Source organism: Chrysochloris asiatica, unplaced genomic scaffold (genome assembly GCF_000296735.1).
Source record: "Chrysochloris asiatica unplaced genomic scaffold, ChrAsi1.0 scaffold00027, whole genome shotgun sequence".
NCBI classification, from domain to species: domain Eukaryota; kingdom Metazoa; phylum Chordata; class Mammalia; order Afrosoricida; family Chrysochloridae; genus Chrysochloris; species Chrysochloris asiatica.
The window spans coordinates 7,952,184-7,970,016 of NW_006408545.1; the positions used below are offsets into that span (position 1 = coordinate 7,952,184).

Here is a 17,833-nt window from a genome sequence, read left to right on the forward strand (position 1 = left end):
GTGCTGGGGAAGGGGTAATACACTAAAGGGGAGAGGGGAATGGAAGAACAAAGCAGAGAGGAGAACAAGTAGGCAGGTTCGCTTGGGCTAAGTGGGACAGAGGTAAATAATAATGTATACACAACCTTGGAACAACAGGGCGAGGGGGTACACGGATTGAGACATGGTTGGAATAGGGGAAAAGGGAGAAACAATGTTAAGATGCTTGGCTATCTACTGAATCTTGGTATTCCTTGCATTGCATTATAAAATAGACACTGGAAGGGGAGAAAGGAAAAGCCGGACTATCACCATAGAAAGCTTGTAAGTCCATCTTCTGCCTATAACTGATAGAAATACAACGTGCCCAGTGAAGGAGGCTGCCTGCAGAGTCTCTGCATTAATAAGACTATAGGTGTAATCCTGAACAGCATCCAGAATCTTCAGAGGTGGGAAATTTCCCCCTGAGAGGACAGGCAGACCAGCCTGGAGTAGCTAGAAGAACAGAAGGTACCTCTTGAAAGAAAGACTGACAGGAAAAACACAAAACAGTAGAGGCACACCGACCAATGACTACAAGAGCAAGCAAGTTGCCTGCCTAGGAGACATCAAGGCAAGGGGTCAGGTCCCCTCAGAATAAACCCCCTTCCAAGACTAAGACTCAATGGGAATACATGCTGTGATGGGTGACCACGTTTGCTACTGACAAGGGGAAGTGAGGGAAAAACAGCTGTAAGGCTGCAAGCTAAGCCCTGCAATGGTCAATAGACTCCTGTGAACCCAGGTGGAGACCTGGTTGGCCAGCAGTGTGGCAGGACCTGGGGACTCTTGGGTCCAGAGTAAGTGACATAGCCATGGAGGTCTGGAGTGGAAGGTGAAGTGTCCAGTGGATAAGAAGAGAGGGCATATCCACAAGAGCACCCACACATGCAGATAACACCCATTTGACCTAGCCTCAATGACTGGGTGATTAGAGCTCAACTAGAAGAAAGAAGAGGAAAAAAACAAGTAACCTGATACAATTAGATGAATTTGACCTACACCTAATGGATGCAGTAGCTCAAAAGAGGGAACAAACCTTTGCAGCAGGGATCATTCCCACCCCATCCATACACAGAGTAGACAGGGAAGGGCAACTTGGACATTGGCTATCCAAAATGGGGGTGCTACAAAGGCAAGAAGTGACTGGCTTACAAGCTTTCAAGAGGAAACCTAGATCCAGAGGGCATGGAAGAAGGTAGAATCTCCCCCTGAGTAGTATCCAATCTGTCTAGGCAGGGCTGATTAAAGGAAATGCAGCTAGGTCTCTTGTGATGCAAGGGTGACTAATTGTTACCAGGACTGATTGTGAAGGTTGTAAATGTAACAATGGGCATTTTGTGGCAAGGAGGGGATTGATTGATTTTGCAGGCAGGGAGCCGAGGTCCCTGGAACCATGAAGGGAGAAGAGCGGAGAACAGAACACTACCCAGAGAGGCAGCAATCCAGAGATGGAGGCAGAGATGATGATGTGGAGAGATGGAGCAGCTGGGGACTCAGGACCCAGGGAGGAAGAGGGGCTGTGTGCTGACAACTGGGGGAGGGAGGGTAAAGCAGGCTTATAGGATGCACCCTTTCATTGATTGGTGATGTGTGGAGGGGATTGTAACCATGGCAATGAAACACGAATGTTCTCCCATGTAAACTCACATAATTCACAATAAAACTGTTTTTAAAAAAATCTATATCATATTTTTGATTTTCCCTCTTTTCCTGCAAAGTCTAAAGCATTTCTTATCTGACTTTTTACAAAAAAAAAAAAAAAAAAAAATTCATGTATCCCTGAAAGAGCCTCCTGTTTTATTATTTTATTTGAAATTTTATGACCCATACTATCATTATTTATTACAATTCTCTAGTAAAAATCATTCCAGAAGTGGTTAGATTCAATTCTTTCACATTGGCACTGTGTTATTTTTAACATGACTCTAGGACTCTTTGAGTATTATCTTTGTTCACTTTCTGGTGCAATGAGGAATTCCAGGTTTATTTGTACTTCACCTGATTCCTCTAAATGAAAAATTATATTTAGAAACCAAAATCTGGACTTTTCGGTATACCTGTGGCTTTTTATTTGTCATTGCTTTTAGGACTCCATAGTAATCAGAGGTAGAAAATATGGCATTATGGGATATGATGTGATGTGCTCTGAATATCTTCAACTATTTGAGCCCCTGTTGTTGTAGTTGTTATGTGTCATCGAGTTGGCACCAACTCATATCGACTTTATACACAGCAGAAGGAAACACTGCCTAATCCTGGGCCAAGCTCACTATCATTGCCACACTTGAGCCCATTGATCCTATCACATTCCCAATCTATCTGGCTGGGGAACTTCCTCTTTTTCTCTGATCCTCCACCCTACGAAACATGATATTCTTCTCCAGTGACTGTTCCCTGCTGACAATATGTCCAAAGTATAAGAGAAAAAGTTTGGCCATCCTGGACTTTAAGGACCACTCTGGCTGCAATTCTTCCAACAAAGATCTTTTGGTTCTTTGGCAGCCCATAGTGCAAAGACTAGATAAATTGACTATGGTTAGTGAGGAAGAGCTGAACAGAAAACTTCAAAGGTCCACTCTAGAAGACAAAGTCATGTATTACAACAAAATGTGGAAAGATCTGGAGTCAGAAAACCAAAAAGGAAGAACATACTCAGCATTTCTCAAGTTGGGGGAACTGAAGAAAAAAATTCAAGCCTCAACATGCGTTATTGAAGGAGTCTCTGGGCAAATTATTGAATGATGCAGAAAGTATCAAAAGAAGATGGAAGGAATACACAGAGTCACTATACCAAAAGGAAATGATTGATGTTCAACCATTTAAAGCGGTAACATGTAATGAAGACACAATGATACTAAAGGAAGAAGCCCAATGTGCATTGAAGGAATTGGCAAAGAACAAGGCACCAGGAATTGATGGAATAAAAATTGAAATCTTTTAAGAAAGTGAGGCAGAACAGGAGGCACTCACTCATCTCTGCCAAGAAATTCGGATGACAACTAACTGGGTGACTGATTGGAAGAGATCCGTATTTGTGCCCATACCAAAGACAGGTGACCCAATGGACTGAGGAAATCATCAGACAATATCTTTGATATCCCATGAGAGTAAAATTTTACCAAAGGTAATAGGGCTGCCAAAAAAACCAACAGATCTGTGTGGGAAGAAGTGCAGCCAGAGTGCTCCTTGGAGGCCAGGATGGCCATACTTCATCTCTTATACTTTGGACATATTGTCAGGAGGGACCAGTTACTGGAGAAGAATATCATGTTCAGTAAATTGGAGGGTCAGTGAAAAAGAGAAGACACCCAGTGAGATGGATTGGCAAAGTGGCAGCATCAATTGGGTCAAGCATGGCAACAAATGTGAAGTTTGCCCAGGAATGGACAGTGTTTTGTTCTGTTTTGCATAGGGTTGCTATGAGTCAGGACTGATTCGATGGCACCTAACAACAACAATAACAGAGAGGAAGGGAAACAAGTCATTATATCGCAATTGCACATGGCTTTCCAAATTTTTTCTTCTATGTTTACTTTAGTTAATATTTTGGGCAAACTATTAGTAAAATATAGCATTCCCTTCAGAATCTTACAAGACCAAGCATTTCACCATGGACCAAAAAACTCTAACAATGTGCTGAGCTGCTAGATGCATCATCTCACTGTTTGATATGGAATTAAGGCAACTATGCTAGTGTAGTGGTTACGAATCGGGCTGCAAACCTCAAGGTCAGAAGTTCGAAACTACCAGATGTTCCACAGGAGAAAGATGAGGCTTTCTTCTCCCGTAAAGATTTACAACCTTGGAAACCCTGTACAGGGTCTTTATGAGTCATAATCAACTCCACGGCACATAACCAACCATGCTATTCGCAACCTTATTAAAAGGTACTATGCATCACTGTTTCAATGACATTTCATGTTAGAAAATCAGGACGTTTTGGCTGAGGAATTCATTTTATAAAATTTACTTAATACCTAGAATCCCTGCTGACACAATGGTTAAGTGCTCCACTACTAATGACAAAGTTGGTGTTTCAAACCCCTCAGCTGCTCTGAAGAAGAAAGATGTGGCAGTCTGCTCTTTAAAGATTTATAGCCTTGAAACCTCTATGGGGCAGTTCTACTCAGTCTTATATGTTCCCTGGGAATCACAATTGACTCTTGTCAGTGAGTTTACTTCTTACATACACATTACATCTATTCCTGCTGTTTGCTGCTCCTCCAGTTATGCAGCTCTTGAGAATGGATTCTTGTCTTAATTTAAGAACATGAGAAACAAGAGAAAGATAACATTCACAAGCTGAAATTGTCCTTAGATTAAACCCTATTTCCTTACCAGTAAGGATTTGTACATTGCAAAGATTTTTTTAAATCATCTGAGACTATAATCTATATGGAGTGGAAACCTGAGAATCATCAGCACAGACTGTTTATCAGGGAGCAAGTGAGTGAAAAATGCAGAGTATGGGGAAGGTGTTAGGAGAGGTGTGACATAAACACCACTTAGAATTCCTGGTGTGGCACTATAGGTTCAGCACTGGACTAGTTGGCAGTTCATCCTCCCCAGCTGCTCCTTAGAACCCTTATACAGGGTCACTGAGTCAGAACCTACAACAATTAACGACACTGAAGTATAGAATACAATGAAGACAAGATGACTTTTCTATAAAGTTTGCCTTTCAAGAAAATGCTAGCAGAGGAAGGGCATTGCTTAGGAAATATAACTTTTGAAATTGGAAAATGAATTTAAATGTTCGGTAATTTTGTAAAGCTCCTGGTACCTTCTTATCACCATAGCCAATTTAACAAGAGAAACTGGGGACAGTGACAGAAAAAGAAATTAAAATGATTTATATAAAAACCTTTGAGATCCGTCTAAAACATTTTTCTAAGTATCCCTCTTGCCCAAGGAAGGACGATATTCTAAGTTGTAGTACACTTTGAAATGTTCTTGTTTTTAGGTGTATTATTGCCAAAGTTATGTAAATGCGGCTTATGTTAACTCACAGTTCTCTAGAGTATCTCTGACACATTTGATTCCCTTGAGCTTTCTGGAGTAATTTAATATCATTTTTCTAATCTCAACAGAACATTATCCATTTTATCAAAGCTAATCCAACTGCTAATTCTCAAGAACATGACTCATTGGCCAAACTAAATCCTGTTGGAATATTTATTTCTTGTTGCCACATCAGTTTCTCTCATCCCTAAAACTTTAAAGAGGAGGATTTTGCTGCATCTGCTCATCTTCAACTGTGAGTAGACTTAGAACATCTTTTAAGTCTCATCATTTTCTTAGTATGAAAAGTGTATTTTGTTTCATTTTCCCTCCAATTTTCTACCTCCCCCTCCCCTTTTGTCTAGAACTTCTATAAAAGAGTAGAAGGAATATATGACACATCTCTTCTCTCTATGAAACCACATTTTCCTATGTTCATCACGGAGATGCAAACAATATGGGACTTCCACACCAAAGATACTGCTTGATTCGATCTCATTTCCTTCCCCACCCTATTTACCCCTATGACACAACATCTAATATGATCCTTTCCCTCTATGTGGGTGAAATAATATATTAAGTAGTAAAATAAACAAATACAAAGAAGAGAAATGATGTTCAGAATGTTTGTATGTACTGGCTGACTCTCTTTTTCAATTTTTTAATATTCTGAGTTTTGAGAACCTGTGTCTTTGTGTTGTTTTTGGTGTTAAGTCCCATCAAGTAAGTTTTGATTCACAGAGAACCTGCATAGGGTTTCCAGGAGCAACTGGTGAGTTTGAGCTCCTGACTCTGTGACTCAAACTAGCCTTTTGGGCCACCGCTTAATCCCACAAGGCCACATGAGGACTCCCTTTCTGGGTTATGTTTAGGCAATACCAAGGGATGGTAGGAGCTATGTGATAGAGACTCACACATTCATCATTGCCTTTCACTGCAGCTATTTTTCTTAGTTAAGAATTTCTGGTTTTGTTTGCTTGTTTGTTTTCTACATTGCCCAGTATAAATTCTCTCCCATCTCCTTCAAAGCCTGAGTTTTCCAAGGTGTTTTCTGAAAAATGTGTGGTTCAATGTAAAAACGACTCTACATATATCCCAGTTGAAGTCATTCTTTATAATTTATCCCTAACATTGTTCTATGTCCAAGTCTCAATGCCTCAGGTTGCCTGGCTTTGAATTTGCAGGAGGAGAGCAGAACTCCTCTAGCAGTTCAGTTGGGTTATGTGTTTCATAATTGGACATCAAGTACCAATGTTGAGGTAAAATTTCATCTGTAAGCCAGATAATGCTTTATCATTATTGTGCTTATTTTTCAGTGTGAATAGTGGTATTGTTAAAATGTAGATTTCCCAGTAACACACCCCATGAATTGTTTCTGCCAGTCTAGAATCGGGCCCACAGCCCTGAATTTTTATGAGTAGCCCCGGCTATTCTAATAAGAGTAATAACCTAACCCCTATTGTTTAGGTGAGTTAGATTATATGTAAAAAAGCTGTGTTGCTTATTGAGATACAATTTAGACTGAGCCATATTTATAACTTTGTAAAAACATGAACTAAGTAGAGAGATGTGATAAAAACAAAAAACTGAACAACAACATGTGATATTACTACCCTACTAATAATAGGATATTAAAAAATACAGAAAACAATAAATGCTAGCAAGGGTGTGGATAGACTTGAACTCTTACACACTACTCATGAGACTGTTGAATGGTCTAACTATTGAGAAGTGTGGTATTGCAGTCCCTAAAACATTGGATATAAAAATACCATGTGACCCAGTAGTCCTAGTATTTGGTATACAGTCTAGAGAAATAAGAGCTGTGACAGAAATCTATGTTCACCACGCATTATTCTCAATGGCAAAAGATTGGACACAGCATACGTATCCAGAAATGGATTACTGAATGAAACACTATTATACATGCACATAATATAATACTTTAAAATGTTAATGAGTTTCTGAAACACTTTAAAATGTGGTTAAAAATGTAAGACATTATGATGAGTGAAATAAATCTATCAAAAAGGGACGAATAGGGTATGAAATCACTATTATAAAAGCAAAAAAAAAAAAAAATGTTAATGCACAGAATGAAACATTCTTTGATAGTTAGCAGAGAAGATAGGGGTACTGATGAGCAGCTGGTAAGTTTGAAAAACCTTGCAGTTCATACTTACCTTGCAGTCCAGTGCTCAATGTAGGACTCCAGGTTCACTAGTATGAAGGAAAAGGTAATATACAATAAGGAAGAGGACAGCAAAATATGACCAAGGTATAAGAAAATAGTGGGAAGTACACAACACTTAAAGCAATTAAAGGTAAATACTGTTACATACACAACCTTGATATAACAATAATAATAAACAATAATCTATAATTAGGTACTTAGGAAGACAATAGAAACTGTTGTGGAGTGAGAAGATTAATGAAACCATACGTGTAGGTTTGAAAGAAGATATTTCTATAAATGTATTTTTTACAGCTGTTGTTGTTGTTGGTAAGTGCCTTCAAGTCAGGGTTTCCAAAGAGCAGCTGGTGGTATTAAACTGCTAGCATTGTGGCTAGGAATCCAGTGCTTATCCTACAGGACTATGCCAAGATTCCATATATTTATTTATATGTGTTGAAAATATACCCATATATACAGCAGACTATACAGAAGGAAAAGTTATGAAAACTTCTTGGCCATCACCAAATACCTTCAGGGAATAAGTCATTGTATTTAGGAATTTAGAACCACAGTCTCAGGAAACACTTATATCAACGGACATAGCATAGTACCCAAGTCAGTGATCTTCATCCTACTTTAGTGGGTAGCAATACTGTCTTAAAAGAGCTTATAGCCAAAATAATGAAATAATGCAATATATAAAAATAGAAAATACTTATTACCTCTACACTGAAATTATTAAATTCATGGACTTTGTGGCCAGTTTGCTTAATTCCCATCTTGGTTCTGTTTTCTGCTTGCTGGACAAATTTGAGCAATTTGCTTAGTATCTCTGTGACTTAATGTCTTTATCTGTATATTTGAAATTATAAGAATACCTCATGCACTGTGTTTTAGTGAAAGTTGCTTAACCTCCTAGCATCTCAATTTTCTCATCTTTAAAATAATAATGGTACATCACCTATTTTATTGGGTTGCTCTGGAGATTAAATAACTCGATATTTATAAAATCATTACTATGATAAATGAGTTGATAAGACAAGACATTTAAATGCTGCCAGGCACACACTAAGCATTGAATAAGTGTTGTTGTTGTTGTTGTTTGGTTCCCTTGAGTCAATTCCAACTCTTTGCAATCTTATACACAACAGAACTAAACCCTTCCTGGTCCTGCACCATCCTCACAATTGTGTCATGTTTGACAACATTATTGCTTTCATTGTTTAAGTCCATATTTTTGTTCATTATTATAAAACACAGAGAACTTGAAAAGAATATCTTGGTTTTCCTTGTAGGTAAATAATTATGGATGACACCGACACATACTTATTGAATTTCAAAGGCTATTACTTTGAGCGTTCTTTGATTGATATTGACGTACTAGAAAACCTAGATGATTTTGAAATTAGAGATGAAGATGTCTTTATAATCACATACCCAAAATCTGGTAAGTTTGAGGACTGGTCCTTCTGTTTTCTGTCTTTACTCTGGTTTCTGAATAAGTCTGCATAAATGTGCCTTTTCCCGGATACCCACAACAGGCCATTCTATATTTAAACATCATTGAGAAACAGGAAAAAATTAATTGAAACTCAAATGTCTATGATGTAAGGCCATTTGCAATGCATATATTGCTAATTCTGGTGGAAGATAAAAGGAAATCAAATATTGAGTCAAGAGCAATTACTTGGTAAGTGATGGTATGATGACTTAGGCAGAGATTGGGGAAAAATAATATTTGAGAGGCTAGCAGGTTTTTTGCTGGCAGTATTTTTGATGCCAGAAAGAATTCTTAGTATGTTTTTGATTTATACTAATTTCTATACACTTATTTTGAAATCATTTTCAAGTAAAACAAATTGTCTTCAAATGCTACATTCCAAAACTTAGTTTAAAGTTGTGTTTTACAAAACATAGGCTATATGGTGCAATGGGAACAATGCTGCAGGCAGTCATTAATGTTGTTCAAATTCATACTGAAGTCTCAGTCAGTGCAATAGAAACTGTTCTTTGTGCTCACAGAATTTCCCCAGTTCTTACCTGCTTTCTTCTACCTTTAGATTCATGACCTGCTTACTTAGAAACACATTGCTTTAACCCTGGATACTTTCTGTCTCTAAAACCTCTTGTATCAATTCAAATAAATAAAAGTGAAATTGGTTGCTATTTCTTCCTTTAGATGTCTGTAGCATCTCAATATGCTTAGTTGTAGGTCAAGCACTGAAATGCACATAAGAGTACTTACAACACCCTAAATCAGGTTCAAGTATCTGGGACACCACACGCCAGTCCATGGTCCACATTGCAGGGTTCTTATTCACCTTGAAAGAAACATCGGGATTCACCATAGATTGTGTCAAATCTGTCATGTATAAAAGTCAGTTGAGCAGTGCCATTTACAAGATATTTGAACGACATAATGTTGATGTTTCATTTAACTTGATCTATCCTACTGGGATGGACTCAATATCTGTAATTTGTGGTCATGACCCTTACTTGTTTCTGACTTTAGTGCTTCCTGTAATATGGGGTTCTGGATGATTCCTTAGCATGGGTGTGTAGATTGTATGTGGATCACATCAAGTCCTGGCTTAAACTATTGAAGTTGTTGGAGATGGATGTTAGATCGAGGTTTGTACTGTAGCCCTAGATCAGTGAATTTTAAAGCAATGGCTAAAAGTCAGATATACATTGCTTAAAGTCCATGATAGGTTCTGTGACACAGGACATCATGGGATTTGATCATTGTGTGAACACCATATGAAAATCCTATGGGAGCACATTTCTGTTTGTCCTCATCACAGCTGCTGTCAGTGCTGCTGGTGTTGGAGCAACATCCAAGAGCAATGCATGTTGGTAGCAGTGATGCCTGAGAAGGCCTTGGTTAGAGCAGAGCAAGAAGTGAGCAGGGAGAAATTTAAAAACATTTTTCCCCAGGACACTGTTTTGACCACCTGAGTAGCAGGTGACAACCCAGTCCCCAAAGCCCCTACCTCCTATGCGTGCCTCCACACCAAGATCCATGTCCTCTGATTCACTTGTTTGTGTCCCACTCACGATCCAGTGCTTTAAGGGTCTAGGTTTGGGTCTTTAAAATCATTAAATCAAACCAAACCCAAACCCACTGCCATCAAGTCAATTCTGACTCATAGCAGCCCTATCTAGGATTTGTGAGATTATAACACTCTAAGCACACAGCCTCATCTGCCTCCTCAGCAGAACATGGTAGGTTTGAATGGCTAACCTTGTGGTTAGCAGTCAATACATAACACAAAGTGCTACCAGAGCTCCTTATGGGGAAAACAAACCAAGAAAGAGCTGAGTTCCCTTAAAAGAAGAAAAGGAAAAGGAACCCTGTTGTACTATAGACCAACATACAATTGGACATTGCCCGGAAAGATTTTAAGCAACACATACATTTATCTTCAGGAGAAGGAGGATTGTCTTGACTGCAAGGAAAAAATAATTAATTGTCTCATTTAGCCAGTCTATAGTTCATTGTCCAATATAGAGATGATTTAATGTTATAACAAAAAAGACCTCCATGTTAAATGGTTGTTTTTGTTTTCTGTAAAAATATATTATAGAAAAGTAGAGATAACAGGAGAATATTTTGTTTACTGTATGCAAGAGTACATTGACAATTCCACCCCCTCTGTACACAGAGTAGACAGGGATGGGCAACTTGGACATTGGCTACCCAAAATGTTGCGGTGGGGGCAGGGCTACAAATGCAAGAAATGACTGGTTTACAAGTTTTCAAGAGGGAGCCTAGATCCAGAGGCTGCAGAGGAAGGTAGAATCTCCATTGAGTAGTATCCAATCTGTCTGGGCAGGACTAATGAAAGGAGATGGGGATAGGTCCCTTGTGGTACAATGGTGAATAATTATTAGGACTGACTGTGAGGGTTGGAAATTTAAAGGTAGACATTTTGTAGCAAAAGGAAGGGAGTGATTGACTATACAGCTCAGGAGCCGGTGTCCCTGGAACCATCAAGGGAGAAGAGCAGCATGAGAGACCCTACCCAGAGAAGCAGTGACGCCAGAGATGGAGGCAGAGATGATGACTTGGAGAGATGGAGAGGTTGGGAGAGGGACTGTGTGCTGACAACCCCGGGGGGAAGGCTTGCTGGGTATACACTTTTATTGGTTGATGATGCATAGAGGGGCTTGTAACCATGGAAATGAAATGATATACGATAGGATGCATGTACAGCATATGTTGTCCCATGTAAACTATCACATAATTCACAATAAAACATTTTTTTTTAAAGTACATTGACAAGGAACTGTTAGAGGTTCAAGCCAGATTCAAACAAAGACGTGGAAAGAGGGAATCATTGCCTACCTCAGACGGCTCTTGAGTGAAAGCAGAGAATACCAGAAAGATGTTTGTACTGTTCTTAGGTGCTGTGAGGGTTGGAAATGTAAAGGTAGACGTTGGTACCAACTCATAGCGACCTTACGCAGGACAAAATGGAACGCTGCCTGGTCCTGGGCCAACCTCACAATTGTTGCCACACTTGACCCCATTAATGCTGCCGCTTTCCTAATCCATCAACCTGGGAAACTTCCTCTTTTTCTCTGACCCTCCACCTTACCAAATATGATATCTTTCTCCAATGACTGGTCCCTTGTGAGAACTTGTCCAAAGTATGAGAGACAAAGTTTGAAAACACTGGTCTCAAAGGAGCACTCTGGCTGCACTTCTTTCAACACAGATATGTTTGCTCTTTTGGCAGCCCATGGCACTTTCAATATTCTGCTACACCATAACTCAAATGCATCAGTTCTTAAACGGTCTTCCTTATTCACTGTCCAGCTTTCACATGCATATGAGGTTATTGAAAATACCATGGCTTGGGTAAGGTATACCTTAGTCCTCAAGCTGACATCTTTGCTCTGCAACACTTTAAAAAGGTCTTGTGCAGCAGATTTACCTAATGCAATACGTCATTTGATTTCTTGACTGCCGCTTCCATGACCATTGATGGTTGATCCAAGAAAAAATGAAGTTCTTGACAACTTCAATCTCTTCTCTATTGATAAGAATGTTGTTTATTGGTCCAGTAATGAGGATTCTGGTTTTCTTGACATTGAGATGCAATCCATGCTGAAAGCTGTGCTCTTTGATCTTCATCAGTAAATATTTTAAAGTCCTCTTCACTTTCAGCAAGCAAGGTTGTATCATCTGCATATTACAGGTTGTTAATGAGTCTTCCACCAATCCTGATGCCACGCTTTTCTTCATATAGCCCAGCTTCTCAGATTATTTGCTCATCATATAGGTTGAGTAAGTATGGTGAAAGAATACAACCCTGTCGTGCAACTTTCTTAATTTTAAACCTTTCAGTGTCCCCATGTTCTTTTCGAACAACTGCCTCTTGGTCCATTTAAGGTTCCTCATGAGCACAATTATGTGTGCTTTTCATGATCTACACAATCTAAAGCCTTTGCATAGTCAATAAAGCACAGGTAAACATCTTTCTGGTAATCTCTGTTTTCAGCCAAGATCAATCAGACATAAGCAATGATATCTCTCATTCCACATCCTCTTCTGAATCTGGTTTACCAATTTGGATGCCTTTAATTTCCCTTTTTTGCCTTATAGTTCATGCTAAAATTTTAAACACAATATTGAATTGGATTGGTGATAAAGCATATACTTGTCTGGTCACTGTTAGCAAAGGAAATGCTTGCAGTTTCCTTCTATTGAGAATAACAATGCCTATTTAATTTGAATGTTTGCTATTAATTATGTTGAGGAATTTCCCCTCTATGACTACTTTGGTGAGTCCTCATCAAGAATGGATGTTGTGTTTTGTCAGATGGCTTTTCTGAATCAAATTATATTATCATGTGATACTTTTTCTTTGTATTATTTATATGGTGTATTATATTGATTGTTTTTCTAATATTGAATGAGCCTTAAAACTTTGGTATAAATCCCACTTGATCATGATGTATTATTATTATTATCATTATTTGACATGATGTTGAATTCTATTGGCTAGAATTGTGTTGTGTTTTTTGCATTTACATCTATGAAGCATATTGATCTAGAATTTTCTTCTTTAGTGATCTCTTTGTCTATTTTTGGTATGAGGACTATACTTGTTTCATAAAATGTATTTGTGAGTTTTGAATCCTTTTCTTTGTCCTGAATAGTTTGAATACAAATTTTGGCAGCTTGTCTCTGGATTTTTGGTAGAATCACTAATAAAGTCATCTATATCCAGAACTTTCCTTGGGATATTTTAAATAACCTGATCAATTTATCCTTTTGTTATAGGTCTGTTCAAGTTTTTACTTCACCATATGTTAGTTTGTGCAGGTTGTTTTTTTCTGAAAATTCATCCATTTGATCTAGACTTAAAAATTTATTGGAGTACAATGCTTCACAGTATTCTTTTACTACCATTACTATTTGCACTGGTTCTGTTGTGACATCACTCATATTATTTCTTATGGGTATTATCTGCATTTTTGCCCACTCTTATTTTGTCAGAATTGCCAATCATTTGTCATTTTATTAATCCTTTCAAAGAACCAACTTCTTGACTTAATGATTCTTTCTATGGTTTTTTTGTTTTCTAATTCACTCATCTCTGCTTTAATCATTATTATTTTTCTTCTAGTGACAGTATGCTTAATTTGCTGATCTTTTCTAATTGTTGGAGATGTTGTGTTAAGGCATTAACTTTGGTTCTTTCTTCTTTCCAGATGTGAGCATTTATTGCTATAAATTGGTCTAAGTACTGTTTTTACTGAGTCCTAAAATTTTGATACATTGTATTTTCATTCTTGTATGAGTCAAGGAATTTCATTTTTCATTTTTTTGTTCTATTACACAATAGCTTTTCAGCAGGGAGTTATTCTATTTCCATGTATTTGATTTTGTTTGTTTGTTGATTCTATTGTTGATCTCTAATTTTAGAGAACTGTGATCTGAAAAGATGCTTTGTAGTTTTTAAGCTTTTGAAATTTATCGAGGCTTGCTTAGTTGTTGTTGTTGTTAAGTGCCTTAGAGTTGATTCCATTCCATAGCAACCCTTTATAGGGTTTCTGAGTTGCTGTTGGTAAGTGTGAACCACTGTCCTTATGGTTCAAAACAACTTTGCTGTCCATCACATTAACCCTCAGTGCCACACAAGCACTTAAAGGCTTACTTATGGCCTCACATGTGGTCTGTTCTGGAGGCTGTTCAAAGTGTACTAAAAAAGAATGCATATTATATTGCTGTTGGGTTGAGTGCTCTGCATAAATCTATGATGTCATGCTCATTGATTTTGTTGTTCAGTTCTTCTATGTCTTTGTTTGGTTTCTTTCTAGTTGTTCTACCTCTATTGAAAGTTGTATACTAAAATCAGCTACTATTACAGTAGCATTGTTTACTTCTTTTTTCAATTGTATTGGAGTTTTATTTATGTATTTTGAGGCCCTTTCATTGGAAGCATACCTATTTATCCTGATTATATCATTTTTCTCAATTAACAGTTTAATCATGAGACAATGTCCTCCTTTGTCTCTTATGATGGTTTTTAATTAAAGTCTATTTTATAAGAAATTAACATTGCCATGACTGCTTTTTGCTTTAAAGCTTTTATTGTGAATTGAGTCACAGTTTATGTGGGAGAAAATCAGTTTTACACTCATCCTATTGTGCTTTATTGACTATGCAAAGACTTTTGATTGTGTGGCTCATGACATGCTGTGGACAACATTGCAAAGGAAGAGTATTCCTGAATGCTTTATTGTGCTCATGAGGAATCTGTACATGGAGCAACAGGCAGTTGTTTGAACAGAACATGAGAACACTGAATGGTTTCAAATTAAGAAAGGTGTGAGACAGGGTTGTATCTTTCATCATACTTAGACAAACTTTATGCTGAGAAAATAATCCAAGGCACTGGGTTATATTATGAAGAAAAACGTGGCATCAGGAATGGAGGAAAACTCATGAACAACCTGTGATGTGCAGTTGATACAACCTTGCTTGATGAAAGTGAAGAGGATTTAAAGCATTTGCTGGTGAAGATCCAAGAGCACAGCCTTCAGTGTGGATTACATCTCAATGTAAAGAAAACAAAAATCCTCACCACTGGACCAATAAACAACATTTTTAACAAGGGATAAAATATTGAAGTTGTCAAGGACTTCATTCTTCTTGAATCAACTATAAACATTCTTGGAAACAGCAGTCAAGAAATCAAACAACATATTCCACTGTGCAAATCTGCTGCACAAGACCTTTTGAAAGTATTGGAAAGCAAAGATGTTAGCTTGAGGACTAAGGTGAGCCTGACCCAAGCCATGGTATTTTCAATAACCTCATATGCATGTGAAAGCTAGACTGTGAATAACAAAGACCATAGAAGAATTGATGTTTTTGAGTTATGGTGTTGGAGAAGAATATTGAAAGTTCCATGGGCTGTCAATAAAACCAACATATCTGTGTTGGAAGAAGTACACCCAAAGTATTCATTGGAGGCCAGGATGGCCAAACTTCATCTCTCATACTTCAGAAATATTGTCAAAAAGGACCAGTTGCTGGAGAAGGATATCAGGTTTGCTAAGGTGGAAGGTCAGAGAAAAAAGGAAGACCCCCAATGAATTGATTGGCAAGATAGCAGCATCATTGGCTCAAGCATAGGAACAATTGTGAAGTTGGCACAGGACTGGGCAGTGTTTCGTTCTGGGGTACATAGGGTCGCAATGAGTCTGTACCGACTCAATAGCACCTAACTACAGCTACTGGTATTGTATTTCGTTTCATTACAGTGATTATAATCCCTTCCATGCATGACATTCAACAGTATTTGCTTCTATTCCCTCTGTTTTTGTTTCTTTGTTTGTTTGTTTAGAGGTACACAAAAACACTCAGGAATATATAATCATTTAAACAACCAAAGGGCACATTCTGCAAGCCTTCCTCCTAGTCCAGCATGCACACTTTCTCTTTCCATGACTCTAGAGCCCCCAGCTGCTCTATCTCTCCATGTTATCATCTGTGCCTCCATCTCTGGTGTTGCTGCTTCTCTGGACGGAGTCCCATATTCTACTTGTGGTCTTCTTCCTTAGTGGTCCTAGGGTCCTCTCTTCCTGGAATGTAAGATTAATTACTCCCCCCTTTTTGTTACAAAACTTCTACCTTTACAGTTGTGCCTGTCACAATTAGTCATTATAACAATTACTCACTATTCAGTCATAAGAATCTTATTCCCATCTGCTTTTACCAGACCCATCTAGACAAGGTGAAAACTAATCACTGGGAATTCTACCTTTCTCCCAATACTCTGAAACTAAATTCCCTCTTGAAAACTTGTAAGTCAGTCATTTCATGCCTTTATAGCACCCCCACTCCATTTTAGGTAGCCAATGTCTAAGTTGAGCCATCCTGGTGGTTGTGGTTTTGTGCCCCGGATTTGGATCTGCCTCATAGCAACCCTGTAGTGGGTTTCCGAGGCTGTAAAACTTTACAGAAGCAGAAAGTCCCTATCAACCCTGTATACAGAGGGGATGGGATTGATACTTGATATGAAGACTCCTTCCCTCTCAGTTGGTATTTTAACTACTATAGCCATAAGTTAAGGTCCAATTAATCAAATTGCAGCAATTTACAGTTGTTTCCTTTATCAAAAAAAAACAAACTTTTTTATTTTATATTTTTTAATATTTCTCTAGTTGAAAGATATTCTTTTCTTATCCATTCTGCTATTCTCTCTCTTGACTGGTGCATTTAACACATTGACATTCAGTGTATTGTGGTTGTTGTTAGATCGAGTCAATACTGACTCATAGTGAACCCATGCACAACAGAATGAAATACTGCCCTGTCCTAGGTCAGCCTCACAGTCATTGTTACCCTTGAGGCCATCACTGGCATCACTGTGCCAATGCATCTTGTTGGAGGTTCCATTTTCTCTCTGACCCTCCACTTTAACAAACACAATATGCGTCTCCAGTGACTGGTCTCTTCTGATATCCAGCATTATTTCTATCACCAAGACCATATTTTCTAACTACTGATCCTTCTTCTTTGTTTCCAACATTTGCATTCCAATCACCAGTAATGATCAATACATCTTGATTACATGTTTGATTAATTTCAGACTGCATATGTTGATAGAATTAATCAATTTCATGAACACTTGCTTTAGTGGTTGGTGTGTAAATTTCAGTAATGTCACTAACTGACATGTAGATGTTATCATTTCACAGACAGCATTGTATTTCCAGCTAGATCTTGAAATATTCTTTTGATGATGAATGTGGTGCCATTATTCCAGAAATTGTCATTCCTGACATAGTAAACCATATGATTATCAGATGCAAAATTGTCAACACCGATCCATTTCAGCCCAAGTTTTATACATCCCATTTAATTTTTGACAACTTCATATTTTCTAGACTCATAGTTCATACTTTCCATGTTCCAATTATTAATGGATGTTTACAGTTACTATTCTTCATTTTGAGTTGTGCCCCAGTAGCTAATGAAGGTCTCAGAAGCTTTATTCCATTCTTGTCTTCATGGCCAGCTCTACTTTGAGAAGGCAGCTCTTCCCCAGTCATATCATGAGTGCTTTCCAACCTGAGCAGCTTGTCTCCCGGCATTATGTCTGACAATATTTT

At 38.1% G+C, this 17,833-nt stretch overlaps 1 protein-coding gene across 1 annotated transcript in view; it reads left to right on the plus strand.

The window, feature by feature from the left end:
- The first annotated feature begins 8,503 nt into the window (after positions 1 to 8,503).
- Positions 8,504 to 17,833, plus strand: part of LOC102833212 (amine sulfotransferase-like) — a 55,244-nt gene continuing 45,914 nt past the window's right edge. The window contains exon 1 of the mRNA XM_006839980.1: positions 8,504 to 8,645. Within this exon, the coding sequence (XP_006840043.1) occupies positions 8,504 to 8,645 (142 nt within the window). The remainder of the gene's footprint in view (positions 8,646 to 17,833) is intronic.